The sequence below is a fragment of the Schistocerca gregaria genome, chromosome 2, assembly GCF_023897955.1.
Source record: "Schistocerca gregaria isolate iqSchGreg1 chromosome 2, iqSchGreg1.2, whole genome shotgun sequence".
NCBI lineage: Eukaryota > Metazoa > Arthropoda > Insecta > Orthoptera > Acrididae > Schistocerca > Schistocerca gregaria.
The window spans coordinates 249345834-249362685 of record NC_064921.1 but is presented as its reverse complement, the minus strand read 5'-3'; the positions used below and the strand labels follow the sequence as shown (position 1 = coordinate 249362685).

General features: G+C 36.7%; 1 protein-coding gene across 1 annotated transcript in view; it reads right to left on the bottom strand.

Annotated features, from left to right (window-relative positions):
• Positions 1-6909: 6909 nt before the first annotated feature.
• The window catches only part of LOC126336786 (transcriptional adapter 3-A), a 47020-nt gene continuing 37077 nt past the window's right edge, over positions 6910-16852 (bottom strand). The window contains exon 2 of the mRNA XM_050000806.1: positions 6910-9182. Coding sequence (XP_049856763.1) covers positions 7652-9064 — 1413 coding nt within the window. The 5' untranslated portion in view covers positions 9065-9182 and the 3' untranslated portion in view covers positions 6910-7651. The remainder of the gene's footprint in view (positions 9183-16852) is intronic.

Genomic DNA, 16852 nt, shown 5'->3' with positions numbered 1-16852 from the left:
GTCTTTCAATTTTGCATAGCATGTCTGTTAGCATTTCTGTATTTAAAGTGAATTATATTACGTTTTATTTCATACACTCACTCAATGCAACCCCCCCCCCCCCCCTCCCACCCACCTACACACACACACACACACACACACACACACACACACACACACACACACACACACACACACACACCTTCCTCTTGAGATTTACATGCTGTCTGCTTCCTGTAACTTAACAACCAATCCCTTTTTGGTCACAGCTTGCTGCCAACTGTTCAGCTGCACTCCTTGCATATGCTGAAGCACTTGCTCAACACTAATATGTCCTTTCTGTGCTGCTACTACCTCAATGAACTTTCCTTGCTTTTCACACACGGCCATTATTGCATTGAATCATCATGTAACAAAGACATAACAAACTAGTAAAATAATATTGTGAAACTCATTCATCCCATTTATCTGGTGGCTTCTTCATGTGCTGTTTTGGTCTATCCCTCAATAATTTGTCTTTGCAGCAAAGGTCTACCCTATGTTCTTCCAGGAAGTCTAACCCTAAAATTATGCTGACCCATAACCCACATACGGAACTAACAATAATTGCTAATGCGGTTTCACATACTCCCCCTACTTCAATATTAATCACAGGTTGAATTCTTAATGATCTTGTGATCATGTACGCAGTTTTAGTTGATTTATCTGTCACCATGGTAAGCATCTGTCTTTTTTTTTTCTTTTTAAATAATTCAACTTTCTTATCCCCATGACATGGAAAACAACAACATTCAGGGTAACTCTCACTCAGTATCCTTACCTGCTTAGCAAAATAAAATTCATGAATCTCCCAATCACTTGAAGTAAAATCACATTCTCTCTTATCTTGCCAAGGTTCTCTGCTTACATCATTTCCTACAATCACCTGTCGTTCACCATTTATGACCAAATGTGTATGTACCCCCTCTTTATTCACATTTTGAACATAATTGGTACCATCAACAGCCTCCAGTGAATCCTTCACAGTATATTAAGCAAAATTATCGTCTGCAGTTACACTCCGCACAATAATTTTATTTATTTATTTATTTATTTATTTATTTAATTTTTTTTTGTACATACACCATGTGTACATGTCCATCCATAAAAACACTTGCCACTGGCTCCACTACCTTCACACCACACACATCAGTTTCAAACAGGGTAGATGCCCCTGTACTTATTGCTATACACACACTCATCTATCCCACTACAGCACACATTCAGTTCCTCTGGCATCACAGCTGGTCCAGACTCTGAATTCTTAGAAGATACTAGAGCTGTACCATTATATTATTTTCATCACCTTCTACACACTTACCATTTTCTTCATGAACAAAATTTCCCTATCTCTTACAGCTCTCTATTGCTTTACTGATATAAAGTGGTGAGTTTCTCTTTCAATAACAATAAATACATAACAAATGTTACTTACACTATTATCCAAAGATTTCCCAGTTGGACTGGTCACATGAGCCCTCTTTTTTGTTTGGGTGTGATTATTGCCCTACAAACCACCCAAAACACTGAGAGGATTAGTAGGATCCATAAACATTCATTGAGCCAAAAAGAGCCACACTTGTTTCCTTAAGACTTATACAACAGCACTGTGCCAGATATCCTAGATGTCATCAGTTAGTAACTGATTCATTTCAACAGCCATCCACCCATTGGTATATAGAACAACTTAAGGTTCAGGGTTTCTTTTTACAGGCATTTGTATCATCCTTGTAATCTGGGCAGTAAAGCCAAGATCCCCTTCCTGCGACACAGAAAATTCCGCCACCACACCGCACTGTGGTCAATGAAGCACATAAAGGTGGTGGTGGTGGTTAGTGTTTAACATCCCGTCGACAACGAGGTCATTAGAGACGGAGCGCAAGCTCGGGTTAGGGAAGGATTGGAAAGGAAATCGGCCGTGCCCTTTCAAAGGAACCATCCCAGCATTTGCCTGAAACGATTTAGGTAAATCACGGAAAACCTAAATCAGGATGGCCGGAGACGGGATTGAACCGTCATCCTCCCGAATGCGAGTCCAGTGTGCTAACCACTGCGCCACCTCGCTCGGTATTGAAGCACGTAAAGGATTACAGTACAGAGCACTAGCGGTGCTCACTGGCCCCTAACTCAGGAACCATGTCGTCACCAAATCCATACCCAGCAAAAAGCTGAGTTCCCGGAGGTAGGTTACTCACCATTGTGCATGATCATACAGAATGCAATGGGCATGACAAGCATTAACCCCTTACTGAATTAGCACCGAATTAACTTGTGGCTAGAAGGATGTCAGAGATTTTACTTTCTGTTTATATCACGACAAAAAACTGTTTTACTACTTTAATTTGGTGTACACTTCACAAATTATCACAGTGTCTTGTATTTCCACGTTTTGTTGACTGATTATATAAAATAAATTTTTCAATCTTTTGTTGAAGTAATATTTCTATATTAATATTAAAATTATATTAACACTAAAATTATGTAAAATTCCTTTCTGTAGTATTCATTTTTTAAGAAAAGGATCCCGCCTTCTTGAGCAAACAATTTTCAACAGTTTCACCCATACATATTTTAGTGAATTTTCAGCTTTTGGTGCATCTGATATCTTAGTACAGTTCTGTCATCTGCAATTTTATGTTGTGTAATACAGTGCATGTTTGTGAGTACATTTTCACAGTCATAACAACATGGAAGCCACAAAAATTGCAGATGAGAAACTGTGCCAAAATATTAGATGTACTGCAGCTGTCAGACACATACATGATCAACAGTATACAGATAATAAATAACAGCAGTGATAGACCACATCTTTGGAACTACTGATGAATTAGGTTTTCAACAGATTTTCCATCATCTAATTTAATTCTGATATATGTAGATAGGTACAGGTTGATAATTGCACTGATTAAATAATTTGGACCTTTCTCATTTTCTAATATTTTAACAAAAATCTTCCAACTCAATTGTTTGCCTTTTCAAGATCTAAAAACAACTTATACTGGAGACAAACAATTAATACAGAACTTTTTTTTTTCTTTTACCTATCCATGAACATCCCATCCTAAATCCACATTATTCCTCTTCAAACACCTACATCACTTTTTTATAGCTTTATACTTAAAACCAGCATATATTTTATTTGTAGTTGTTACTAGTGAGATCCATGATGCTGCGGTCATTAGGTACTTAAGTTGGGCAAATTATGTCTTGGGGGCATCACAGATTCATGGAATTTCCACATGATGCCAGAGATTATGTCAATGTCTGTGACTAAAGAACACTGGTAGTGATGCTGATTTCATTAGATGATGGATGACTCATTTATTTCTCTGTTGCCTTTCAGCATTAAGCACTCATTTCCATGTACCGCTGAGGAAGGAGCTGCTGCCCCAGTTCAAGTTGTTACACATTCTGATATCAATTGCTTCTTTTATGGCAGAATCCCAGTAGGTAGATGCATAGGATAATGCTTCTGTTTCATCAAACATAATCATGTGTTAAGTGATGAGCTTCCAGATGTTCAGCTAATTTGTTGTTTCCATTTTCTACATAATATTTTGATTTTCTACATATTTTTCTTCAGGTACTGGAGTTTTCCTATGATGTGTATTTGCTGCCTGGACTCCAACAGGGAGATCACATAATCATATGTTTGTCCATGAGGTTGTACACAAGGAATAAATAAAGACTCATGCTAATCTACTTGGCTTTCATAATTATGGAAATTACTACCAGATAACTTTAAATTTCACAGTTCACATTTCTTTAGTTCTCTTGATAGTTTTCGACTATTGCGCTTCTCGCTCACATTCCATATAAGAGAATGAACCCCAAGAAAAATACTAGATATACCAAAATTGATGTTTTCATATTCTGCTTACTTTTTATCCATAACTTTGAATATTTTAGCAGGCAATGAATTTTTTAAACATTCATCATTTTTATGTGCATTTGTTTCTTCTTGCTTTATGGAGATGTCTTACATTCTAAAAACACAAAATACGCAGTAGCATATAACAGAGAGCATTTGTCCTTTTGCTTTTTAATAAAATCCAATTTCTTCCTCACTGCATTAATTTTATTGCATATTTTGTCTGGTAACTAGTGTCTCCATAACAATTTGTGTTCCAAAAGGTGAGCTGTTTAATTCATATATTTTAACTACTTAATTTACGAGTCATAATGTTCGCATTTTTTCCTCACTTCTCTGGTCACAGATGTGGACCCCAGTGGTTTTCCACCTGCATACTTCTCTACTCTTTGTGGTGCTCTTCTACTGTTTGTTCTAACATCCTTGAATGTTTGGGTAAATGGTAGGAGGAATATCTATGATAGCTTACAACAAACAAGATGTAATTTTACGTATTTCAGCTAGTGTCAAACAACTGTTAGGATTACTGTACTAACACAGCTGCTGCTAACATGAAGTCAGCAGAGTAAACACCAGCTCATAATTAAACTCATTATCCAGTGGGTACATACAATTTTTTTCCATTCGGTTCTGCATAATGCACCATTAAGTCAGACAATGTATCACTGGATATATGAACCAAGTTTCTTTACTGGCGACAGTCAGTAACTGCATACGAGTTTTTTTTTTTTTTTTTTTTTTCATTCAAATATTTACTCAAGTGATTATGTTACTAAGAAAGGACAGTGGGCTTTAATCCCCACTGTCAGCTTAACTATAACAGTCAAAATATTTATTCATTCTCTCTACACAATCTGTTTCAAATTATGATTCCCCCCTCCTCTGGAGGATATGCGAGAGAATTCATCTTCAGATGTCTAAGAAATTTGGTAGTTCCTATGTCAACAATTGCAGCATATTTATAACTGGCAAAAATGTACCTTTAACAAGACAGCATTGTTGTATGGAAAATTTTACTTCATCAATTTAGAGACCAATTTTCTTAAGACAACACTGATTATAATATAAAAACCATAGAGTAAACACAAACAACTCAACTGTGAAATTTTGAGAGAACTGTCGGATATCGGTAACTTGTTGCTACGATATGTCATCACCGTCTTCTGGCCATCTTCACATATATACTGGGTAAGGGACACTGTCCTCCACTAGAAATTAGCACCTGTGTAAGTCATTCCACAGACATTACCTGAGTATATGTGGTTCTGCTCCAAGTATTTGTACTGCTCCAACTGCTCCCAGTGATGTCAACTTAGCAGTATCAGATCAATCAGTTCAGTAAACTCACAGAACGAAGTCAATTAGCCAGAGAACAAGGTTTCCAGATGACAGGGTACTTTGCGGTAGGCCTACCTAAATGGAAACCCGTGCCGTGATTGATAGTCCTCAGGCTGCTGTATTTCCACTGGTTCCTTGAACAAATCCCGGAAGTTTGATGTACGGGCCACAATTTTCATTTCATTATAATTAACCCAATAGCCAGTAGAAACACAGGGTTCGGCAACAACAGCTTTGTTAGTTTGGAAGAGATGCATACATTGCTGGTGCTCCACAAAGTCCTCCTGAACTGTACACATAATTTTCCTTATATAGATTTGACAGACTTGCTCTGAATCATACAAAAGCCTATCTTGAGAAGCAAGAAGTTCTCTTTGAAAGATACTAGAAATACAAAAACTTCTGCTCCTGGGGGAAAAACTATATAAACCTATGTTTCTCCAGTGCTATACCTATTTCTGTCGAAGCATCCCCAACGTATAGTGGGCAGCCTCAAAGGCCTCATTCTTTTCCTTGGTCTGTGCTCAACACATCTGTAGCACAATATGTATTTGAAAAGACAAATATACATTTTGACGATGTTCCAATTCTGCCTGGATGTTGTCTAATACAGCATGGCCTTGACGAATTAATGTGCTGAGACTGCTCACTGTCTTTCCAGAATGTTGGAAACAAGTAGCCTGTAAATATACATCACCTTTTGTCATGTGTATGGTAAATTTTACATGTTGACATTTCAGAAACACTTGGACACTGTCCAAACCATGAAACCAAACTAACACATGTATAGTCAATACATTGTCATAATACTGTCAGTTTTAAAACAGCTGAATGTAGTGCCCACTCTCAAATTCAATCAGAAAATTGTTGGGCATCACAAGACACGAAGGACTGCTACTGTGATGCCATTAGATTCTTCACCAAAGTAGTCATTAAATGAAAAGTACACTGAGAAAAGAGTGGGCTGATATGTCGGTTGCAAACCTGTCATCTACGAGCTGTAAAGAGTCCTCCAGAAGAACTTTTGTAAAACTTGAAGAAAGAAAAAAAAATGAAAACTGTTTTTCAGCTTCAGTGACTACAGTCTCTTGATTCAATCTGCTGATAACACCAGGAGAATTATTTGTGTGTTCCAAACATTCTTAAAATGCACATGAGTAAAGAGACCAAGTGGGAACAGAAATATGTGGTCTCAGTCTCTTTAATGACGTCCTTTGGAAGAGAGCTCACAGTTGGAGGAGCCCAAGTTTTACTCACTGTGTGATTATTCAGGACCTTATTGATCCTGTGGTCCACTGAATCACAACTGAACTCATTAATATAGTCATTCTAGAGCATGAGTCACCAACAACACCTCTTTTAAATTTTTCCAGTTTTCTCAAACAACAATATATTTGCTGGAAATGCCCCCATTTCTTGATAATTTGAGATATTCTACACAATTCAGATACTGCACATGAAAGCTATAGTGAAACAAAAATCATTCCCATAACTCAATTGGAGGCTGGTTTCTATATTCATTATCGGTAAGTTTGATAGACGTGAATATTACAGAAATACTTCATGAACTCAAATGGAAATCCATGGAGAGATGATGATGTTCTATTCACATAATACTAGTGAGAAAATTTAGAGAACTGGCATTGGACATTTCAGGAGAACTATCAACAAAAAACACACCGTAACAGACATACATTTATATATATTTTTTTATTTTTGTACATAAACTGAGAAATGGCAGAAAAAAACTGCAGTTAACCAATGCAGCTACCACAGCACAGTCGCATGCAATCTCATACACATAAATGTGAGCTGCATTATCATGTTTCTAGCAAAGTGCAGAAATAGTGTTGCAACTAATGAAAAAGATATCACAAGTAACTTTTAAATGTATTCTCATTATCTATGTCCCATACAAGTGTCTCAATGTTTCTTTACTCCATGCAGCAATGTATTAATTTTATATGCATCAAAAACTTTGACCTTTAATTATTGAAAAATTAGAAGGCAATTACAGAAATGTTTCTCTGTAAATAGAATCTAAAAACCAATTCACGAAAATAGTAATGGCACAATGCTGTTTCCCACACACTAACATATTATCACATAGAAATATCTGGAGAGTGCTTGAAGCAAGTTCTATGGTATAAAAAATTTGTCGAACTATAAAAGAGAAATTAAAAGATTTATGATGCCTTTTCAACGAATCTAGAAAATCATAAAGCTCAAAATAGCTCGAGATCATAACATTCACTGTATTACTAAATGGTATAAATTAAGTTTTTGTTTATGAGCAATATTACATATTTTAATCACACGAACAGGCACACTTCGTACCAGAATTTTTTTCCAATACTGTTACACACTTCTGTAACTTTTTTATACTCAAAACATCATTCTATAACTCAAATTAAGATTATGTCTCTACAGAGAGTCCAAGCTCATCAAAATTGCATCTCTATCTTTAAGAGCCTTCCATACTGCATCTTGTTCCTTTTTTGAAAGTGGTTTCTTCTTCTGCTTTGCTGAAGTGACCTTGCGATACATCTCTAGAACTTCATTATCTGCTTGTTGCAATTTTCTTTTTAGATCCTGCCTTACCATTTCCTCATTTGCAAGTCTTAAAAGTCTCTTTAACTGTTGAACATTATGTGCATTTACTAACTTTAATTCTTCTTGACATCTTTTTAGCTCTTGTAAAATTTCATCATCCTCTGGATCTGGACTTTCATCAAATTCAAATATGCCTTGTTCTTCAAGCTCTTTTCTAACAATTCTTTCAAAATTGGCTGCACCACTAACAGCAAAATTTCTAAAAAGACCTGAGCGAGGTGCTGCATTTTCCCCACTCCTGCATTTTTTTGGGTCAAAAGGTTCAGAAAGTGGCACCATAATATTCTCTTCCATCAATGCAGAAATGAGGCGCTGTGTTAGTGGCCCTGACGCAGGTGTTGAACCTGTTGTCCCATCACCAGGTTTTTCTGCCTTCTTTAGCAAGTTATTAACCTCTGCATTATTACCATTTGATTTACTTTTACTATCATTACTGGATGCCTCCTGCTCCTCCATTAAATCTTCTTGACTCCAGCGCAGACTATAATGGCGTCCAAGTGGTGGAATTTTATAGTATTCACTATCATTTTCATGTTCTTGTATAAGTTCTTCAAGCAATTTAACATCTTCTGGAGTTATATCAGCACAATATGGTTCAACAGATGCCCAAAATTTATTTGGTGTGTCATTTTTTGGAAGTACAATTTTAGGTGCCTCCATTTTGCTCAAGTCTTGTTGATCATGTTCAGGAAGAGGTAAGGGTGACTGGCTCAAAGTTGCACTGGGCACATGTTTTACCTTCGTGAATTTAATAGGAAGAGGAGCTTGTCCTACCTCACTCCTGATTTTACCGGGCATTTCTTTAAGCTTTTTCACTGGTCTATCTTGCAATTTGATCTTTTTCCCTGGTGAAAGAGGTGGTTTATTAATCGAGAGCTTCCCTTTTTTATCCCTCTTTTCTTCGGCATTACTAAGGACTTGTATCTCTTCTCTTAACACCCTGCTTCGTACAACAACAGCTGAAAGTAATGCCTCCAGTTCAAGTTGTAGAGCGTCTAGATCATCCATACCAACTCCCTCTTCTTCTGTACGACTGAGTATAGCAGAATAACGTGGTAGAGTTCTGCTATTATCCATTGTTTTAAGGAGTGGGAATGATAATACTGGCTCTTTTGATGGTGACTCGGGTACTTCAACAGGTTTCATCTTCGTGCTGCTTTTACTGGAATCCTTAAGCTTACCACTACCCTTTTTGGGACTTTGTTTGCCCTTTGTAGATATCATTTTCTTCACTATATGTTATTAGTCTGTTCAAGGCGTAGATACACTTTCTTGCAGAAGCCACACACATTCAGCTGTTTCACTAAATATCTGTCAAAATCACCACACTACCACAGCACACCTGTAACAAGAAATACAAAGATTTCTTGAAAACCAATTTACCACACATTTTTAAAACAGTCTGTTAATATTAAATAAAAATAGAAAAGCAATATTAAAACAGCTTATTACCACTAAATAACTGGTCAAATAATCTATACCAATTTTATACCAATGACATTTAACATTACAACAAGAAAAAGTTTGCCACAGACACATAGCCAGATCTCAGAAGACTTTACATGAAACATGTACATCGCTGTCAGAGCTAATCAGTAATTTCTGAGAAAAAATAACACTTTCGTTTAAATAAAGACATACATTCACTTGTACACCACAGGATGTAGATAGGCTGACCTCCTTTCTAATTGATGAGCATCCTGTTTTTATTGAATAACAGTTTCCATGTTCAAATTACACTTACATATACGTTCATTGTAACGCTTTTCTAAATAAGTGAAAAATGTTACAAACCAATAAAGTTTCAGCAGCACTATGTACTGCACCATGAAAAATAAATGTGCATTAACACATTAGTTGTTTGGTATAGACCGGTAACTCCCACACTTCAATTCCTTACATAATCAGAAACAGCTTACAATATCTGTTTTCAAATTATGTTAAAGTTTGCTGGAAGTTGCTAAACCTTCATTCAGTGATATATGTGGATACTCTCAGCAACATTTGTTGCAAATGTAGTTAGTAATAAAGTAAATTAAAATATCATGCCTGATGCTGAAGTTTTACCACACAGACGGCTAAAATGTAGCAAGCTATGAACTTTTTTCCTTTCATTGTTTTTTGGGGTGTGCCAGTGAGAAAAAGTTTCTAAAATGGTGTATAAAATTTGTTAGAAGTTGATAAGTGCCTTCATTCTCAAATGTTTGATGAATGCAGTCTGGTAATTTGTGTGATGTGAATTACAATGTCTAAAGATATATACACAGTTTCTAACTTAAATACTTCTCTTACTGTGTGCACCGAAAGATTGTAGATCTTAATGAGTATTTTAAATTTTTAAATTCAGTCAATAATTTTATAAAATACTAAAAACCAAATTTTTGTTGTTAGACAGGAACCCTGCAACTGGGACCAGATTACTATTTTAGCCATTCAGTAATATAGATTGTTACTATTTTACAGAGAAAAACTAAACTGTGGGCAGTTACACACTTTAATCTTGAATTTATGTGAATATGGATTTAAATAATCATATATAGTTGAATATGGCATTAAGCAGCATCTCAGGGCCTATGCAATGAGACTTTGTTTATTTAAATCTGCCAACTGGCTTGAAGTTGTAATTTTTCCATTGAGTAGTGATTTGCACACTAACAATTGCACATCTGGGACGGTATTCAATGACTGCTGCAGCCAATGAGGAGTGAGGTAGCTGTGGAGGATCAAACTAGTTAGAGAAAGGAGAACTAATATTGTCGATACCAATGGACACAGCCACTTTCTTGGCAGATAAGGAAGAGTAAGGCTGTGGTTAAATTTTTACTTTTGAGTGCCATTCAGCCACTTGTCAGCAAGGTCGTGGGACTTCATAATATTTCACACGTGATGTTAAGTTGCAACTTTGAAAGTTTGTCCTCTCATTCGCTGATAGAATTTGAGGACTAAACTAAAGAATGTTTACCTGAAGCATATTTGGTTTGTAGTAAATCTCTCATTCACTGGCTACAGTTATAGCTACAAAATTTAATCGCCAGTTAGCAGTATATATATATGTGCGGGAGAGGGGATTTTGAATAAACGTTTGAAATGGAGACAATCACTCATGGCACTTAAAAATTCATTTCCACAACTCCAGCTATTTCCTATTTTCTGCATTAAATATTTCTGCTAATAAACTTATTTATTAAAGCAGAAACTTGTTTTGCAAGAGAGTTCAATCATCCTCTAAAATGTGTATCAAATGAAAAACTTTAAAATGCAATTGTGCATTTCATTTTTGCACCCAGAATTAGGTCCCAAGATAGGTTAGTGAAACTCCAGCAAATCATATGTAAATATTTATCAACCATGGTTTAGTTGGGCAAAAGTTGCATTTAAACACTATCACAAATTTGTGTCTGTTACAGCTCCAGCTGAGAAGGACATGTAGATCATAACACGTGAAAAATTTCACAGCAGTTTAACCAATTCTATTCCTGCTGAGAAAATTCAGATTCTCACATTAGAACCAAATAGTTGTCACATTAAACACAGCAGGATATTGTGTCTATGAGTAAATGGTTAAAACAGCTCAATGCCTGAAAAGTGAAAATGGTGTGCTAGCAGCACCAAGGAAAAACAGGACCAAGTTTTTTTCTAATAGAGTAAAGAACTGAGTATTTGACTGGTTTTTTTCTGATGATAATTTTGTTAGGTTCTACTCTGGCATGAAGAATCATTTCTCTGTTTGTTTATGGATAACAGTCCAAAAACAAAACTAACTTTTGTTATTAAATAAATGTTAATTATTTATCAAAACAAGCATGACCAAGATTCTCAAATCTGTGAACTCAGGCCAAAATGATGTGTCACTGTTGGTTCCTCAGGTGCCCACTCTGTGTGCGTTTGCACATTTCACTAAAATAATCAGCACTGGCAGGGACAAACTTTTTTAGGGTTCGATTATGTGCAGAACTGAAATTAAAGCTTGCATGCTTAATACATGTGAGAGGTGCCTTGGAAGAAACCAACTTGATTTACATCTTACTGGCTGCACAAAGTTTGATCCTGAAGAAACTCTGCAGTGCGAACAATGAAACCAAACATACTGCTTATCAACTGGAACTAAGCTATGGGCAGTAGCCACACAGATGGCATCAAAAAATTCTTACCTAATCTACCACAACACTGTCTCAAAAATCAAACACTCTGTCTCAATATTGTGACAGAAAATCTTAAAACTGACAATATGATTCAACTGCTTGAATCTGAACAGACTGTTCCTTTGTCATCCAGGATGCTGTCCATAGTTTTCACTGGGAAAAAATCCAGCTACTCTGTATCAACACATCACACTGATGTCTATTTTTGTCAAAAATTGAATTCAAAAACAATTTTTGACTAATGAATGACAGTCCAATGCATGATACAGTTGCCGTTCATGTATTTTTGATAAAACTTGTGGATTTACTGAAACAAAATTTTACCAATTTGCAGAAAATCGTATTTGAGCAATGGCTGTGCAACCCAGTACAACTACTTCAACAGTTTCACCAATCAGTTCTGTAAATGCTAAGTGGAATATTTTTCGAACAAATCATGAAAAAACTGCAAATGAAGGAATTGGTAACATTACAAAATAGTTAGTTGCACAAGTTGTCTTACAGCAATGGAAATCAAATCCCAACACTTTTGGATTTGTAAACTTTCCTTGAGGAAAACTTTGAAGAAAATTTAGTGAAAGACCCAGGATGAATTACTCACAGTCTCAGGAAGAAAGGTTTCCAATGGCCTCAAGAGTTGCTAGAATAAGAGAAAATTAATTTGTACCAATCGGAAAATATTAAATGACTATGATGCCAGAGGATTTCTTGTCATTTGCTGCAAAAATATCAGAATCAACTGATGATCTGCAGAATATGTGGCTTCCAATCAGTAATCAGGGCAGTATGTTGCATGCATATATGACAGCATCTGCTCGACTGGCACTGTTCCAGAAATCTCATTTGTTAATGACCATGTACTGATAAATTTCATGCTTCTTTTAGCCCTTTGGGATTGCTTCATTGCCCAGTACGAAAAGACATATACTGGATCCATGATCAGCATATTATCAAAAATCTAACTGTGCTCCCTACATCATCAATGCATTGTTAACAATTTCCCAGATAAAACAATGCACCCAGAACAAGCAACACACCAGCAACATTGGAGCCTGGCAGGCTTGGCCGCTTGGCAATGGGGATATCAGGTACTGGGAAAAATCACCATGGACCTAAATTTGCTTTTATTTTAATCGTAGTTAACAACAGCTTCACAAAATTCTGTTTTATGATGCTTCAAAATACTGGCTTGACTGGATAATTGTAGACTGTCATGGAAAAAGAACAACTGAGGAAATTTTATATTTTTTGGAAGAAATAATGGTGATTATTGCAAGTATGTAACAGCTGTTCCTTTTGAGACACAGTGGTCGAAAAGTCCTTTATTAATGCAGCATTTTTTTTCCAACTCAGTTTCATCCCCCTGTATCTCAACTACAAATCCAGATGTGACAAAAACTTGCAGGTTTTTTTAAACAATTTATGGGAGGAGGTTACTAAAGGAATGCTTTATAAACTAACATACAAAAATTGATCAAAATCTAAAATTCCTGAGTGGGGACCATCTCTATAACTAGACCATCCTATTTTAAGTCCTTTTCAATTTTTCCCTGCAGCTTTCTCCTTTAGTAGAGTAGCTGTTACTGATGCAGATAGAGGAACACAGTTTGTTACAAATTGTTTTCTTCTGTGGTGCTACTGTGGTTTGTTGATAGCTTTTGCATACTTTCACATGATCCCCTGTATAGGTTTCTGGCTGGTTGTTTGATTTGGGGAAGCGGACCAAACAGCAAGGTCATCAGTCCCATCCGATTAGGAAAGGATAGGGAAGGAAGTGAGCTGTGCCCTTTGAAAGAAACCATAATGGCATTTGCCTGAAGCGATTTAGGGAAATCACAGATAACCTAGGTTTTTCTGCATTCCTCAATACACCCATTAACATGGGTTGGCATCTCCAAACCTGATGCACAAGATAGCATTTATACTGGATATCTTTGTGGAATATGTTTTTTTTTTTTTTTTTTGGGTCATCATACGGCAACCATTTCATTACCTTTGACTCTCAAACCTTTTATCATTTAGAAACACTGGCCACTCCTGTTTCACATGTAGTGTCTTATAATAACTAACACACACTTTTGCACAAGCTTGAAGCATTTGAAACCACAAGCACCAATACCACCTCATCTATATGGTCTACCAAAGACACACAAGGAGTGTGCATCATTAAGACACACAGTTCTGCTACTGACTCACTGACATATGCACTGTCCAAACATCTGGGCACCATTTTAGGAGCCCCCATAAACCACTGCCAATCACCACATCAAAAACTGCCAATATATTGAATAATGAAACTGGATCCAGGCAATACCTTGTTGTGTTTTGATTTTTCACTGTTCATAAGAGTTCCTTCCAACAAACACTGTCTCTCCTGAGGTACTGTTTTAAACATAATATGTTAAGCTTGTTCTGTCCCTGCCTCACAACGATGTACTTCCTTCAAATTGGGAATTACAATGATCAAATTGATGGGATTCCAACTGGTTCATGTGTGTCACCTATTGTGGAGAACTTCTACAGGGAGGAATTTGAAGAAATCACATTAAAGTTAGCACAATGACCATCACAGCATTTCTATAGATGCTTTGATGATACATTTGAGGTATGGCAACAGCAACCCCGGCCACACGGTCCTCACCCTGCCTGCAACTAGCTGCTACCATCCACAACAATATGATGATCGGCAGGGTCTTACCATGGGACAGAGGTGTTCTCAGGCATACTAAACACTGTTGTACATTTGAATTTGAGTGAATGTATAGCTGTGAAAAAGATCTGTTTCCAATTAATTAAGCAAAATCTGACTAAAGCTCAAAAGCAGGCATATAACAGCTGGTGCATGGAAAGGCTAAAAAGTTCAACTGATAAAATGCCAAGTCCTTATACAACATAAATAACAGGAGACAAAAATTGCATATATTTGTATGAACTGAAAACAAAGCAGCAGTTAACTGTTCAGGTGTGTCAGGACAAAGAAAGCTGGTTTGTTCACAAAGAACTTCTTTGAAAATGATAGATGGCTCATACCTTTGGTTACACTAGGCAGGCTGTGACCACTGGTTTAGGTAATTAGAGAATAATTAATACTGAATGGTGTACAACACATCATTCACTACAAGGCATAGAAGAAATCAGAGGAAAAAAATACAAAAACATCACACCATTCCTCATCGTGATAATGTTTGCTGCCACTCAGGACATCAAACAACTGATTATCTGACAGAAAAAACCCTCAAATTAATATCTCACTGCCTACATTCATCTTACTTACTGCCTAAAAACTTACTATGTTCCTTTATGACTGCAAAAAATGTGCGAACAGTGATCTTCATCACATCAAGAAGGTGTTGAATCCTTCTAAAACTGCGTTGTTAAAGTACCGACTTGAAGGTGGAAAAAATGTTTCCCGAACTAGTTTGAATACTTGCAAAAGTATGTAAGATTTTAAGGCAAAGATTTTGAGTAGCAATAAAAGGATTAATACCAAAAAGGAGTTTTCTTTCATGTTTTTGTAAACAATTTTATGGCGCCCCTCACATATCTGTAGTCTATTGTATTCCTTGCCATTATTGTAACTGTCAGATTTGAAAGACATGACATTGTGTGTTCATCCATTATTGTAAATGTATCAGTTGGTTGGGTGGGGGCTTAAGGGGCTAAACAACAATGTCAAGTGTCTCATGTTACAGTCCATCTGGAATTAGTGACATCAGCCACAAATTTAACAGAACTGAAATGGGATGGTAAAATTGCATCATTGAAAGCAATACTGATGTTATAGATGGGAAATAATTTAAACAGACTTTAAAGCATATAGGTCATGCCAGTCTGTATGTCAGAGAGAAGACAAAGGCTTCCCCAGGGATCATCTGCAGGAGTGAGAGGCACCTCTACCATATCTGACCCACCAACACTATGAAGGGGTATGACAGCAACTGAAATTTTCTTTCCACTCAAGTGGAGAGGAGATCTGTAACAGAAGCGGTAAGGGTAAAAACATAATGAACATTTGTAGGACTGACAAAAGTAAGAGAAATAGTAAGTCAAGTTACTCCGGGGAGATGGAAATAGAAACCATTCTCTCAGAAGAAGCAAGCAAAACCTGTTCATCTGTCTTTTTTTCCATCAGCTAGTATCAAAGACACAGAACCCTTAAGGCATTGTCTTCATCAGAGTGTTATATAAAAGGGGCAATCCTAGAGTAGTAAAATAGGGTGTACATGAAAAAGGTCTAAGTGCATCAAAAATTAATTAAAATTACAGTAAAAGAGGGATGAACAGAGCAGCTGGCAGGAGATCGAACAAGCATGCAGTGGGCGACACCCCAAACACAATTACCCCACTACCATGGCAAAAGCATTTTAAAGCATTAGATCTGAGAATAAAAGCCACTTTCTTGGGGGCAACAAAGAACATCTTCATCTGACAGTACATTGTCCACCAATATTAGAAGCAAAGAGTCTGGAAGACCACATCTGGAAAGAAGAGCCAAATCAAGGGGGTATATCACAAGAATATGAGCTGCCGTCAGCAGTAGGTGGCTCATTATGAAAGATGCAACTATGGGGAAGTGTGGGCAAGGAAGCAGAGAAAGTTCAGATTTTGCCTGCCTTTAGTTGATGAACATGGGGCAGCTGTATCCATTTTTTATCACAGAGCATCCTGAAAATCAGCACTGCAAAACAATGTCCAAGTGATGTCAATCAGGACAAAAGTAACACTCGACATGGAGCCCTGAAGGATGCCATACTCTCTTAATGCTGGGGAGATGAGTGATCTGTGAGCTCTAAACTGAAATGAACAATGGGACAAAAACTGATGAACAAATATCTGTAGTGAGCCTCAACAGACCTAGTCATGGAGGGTA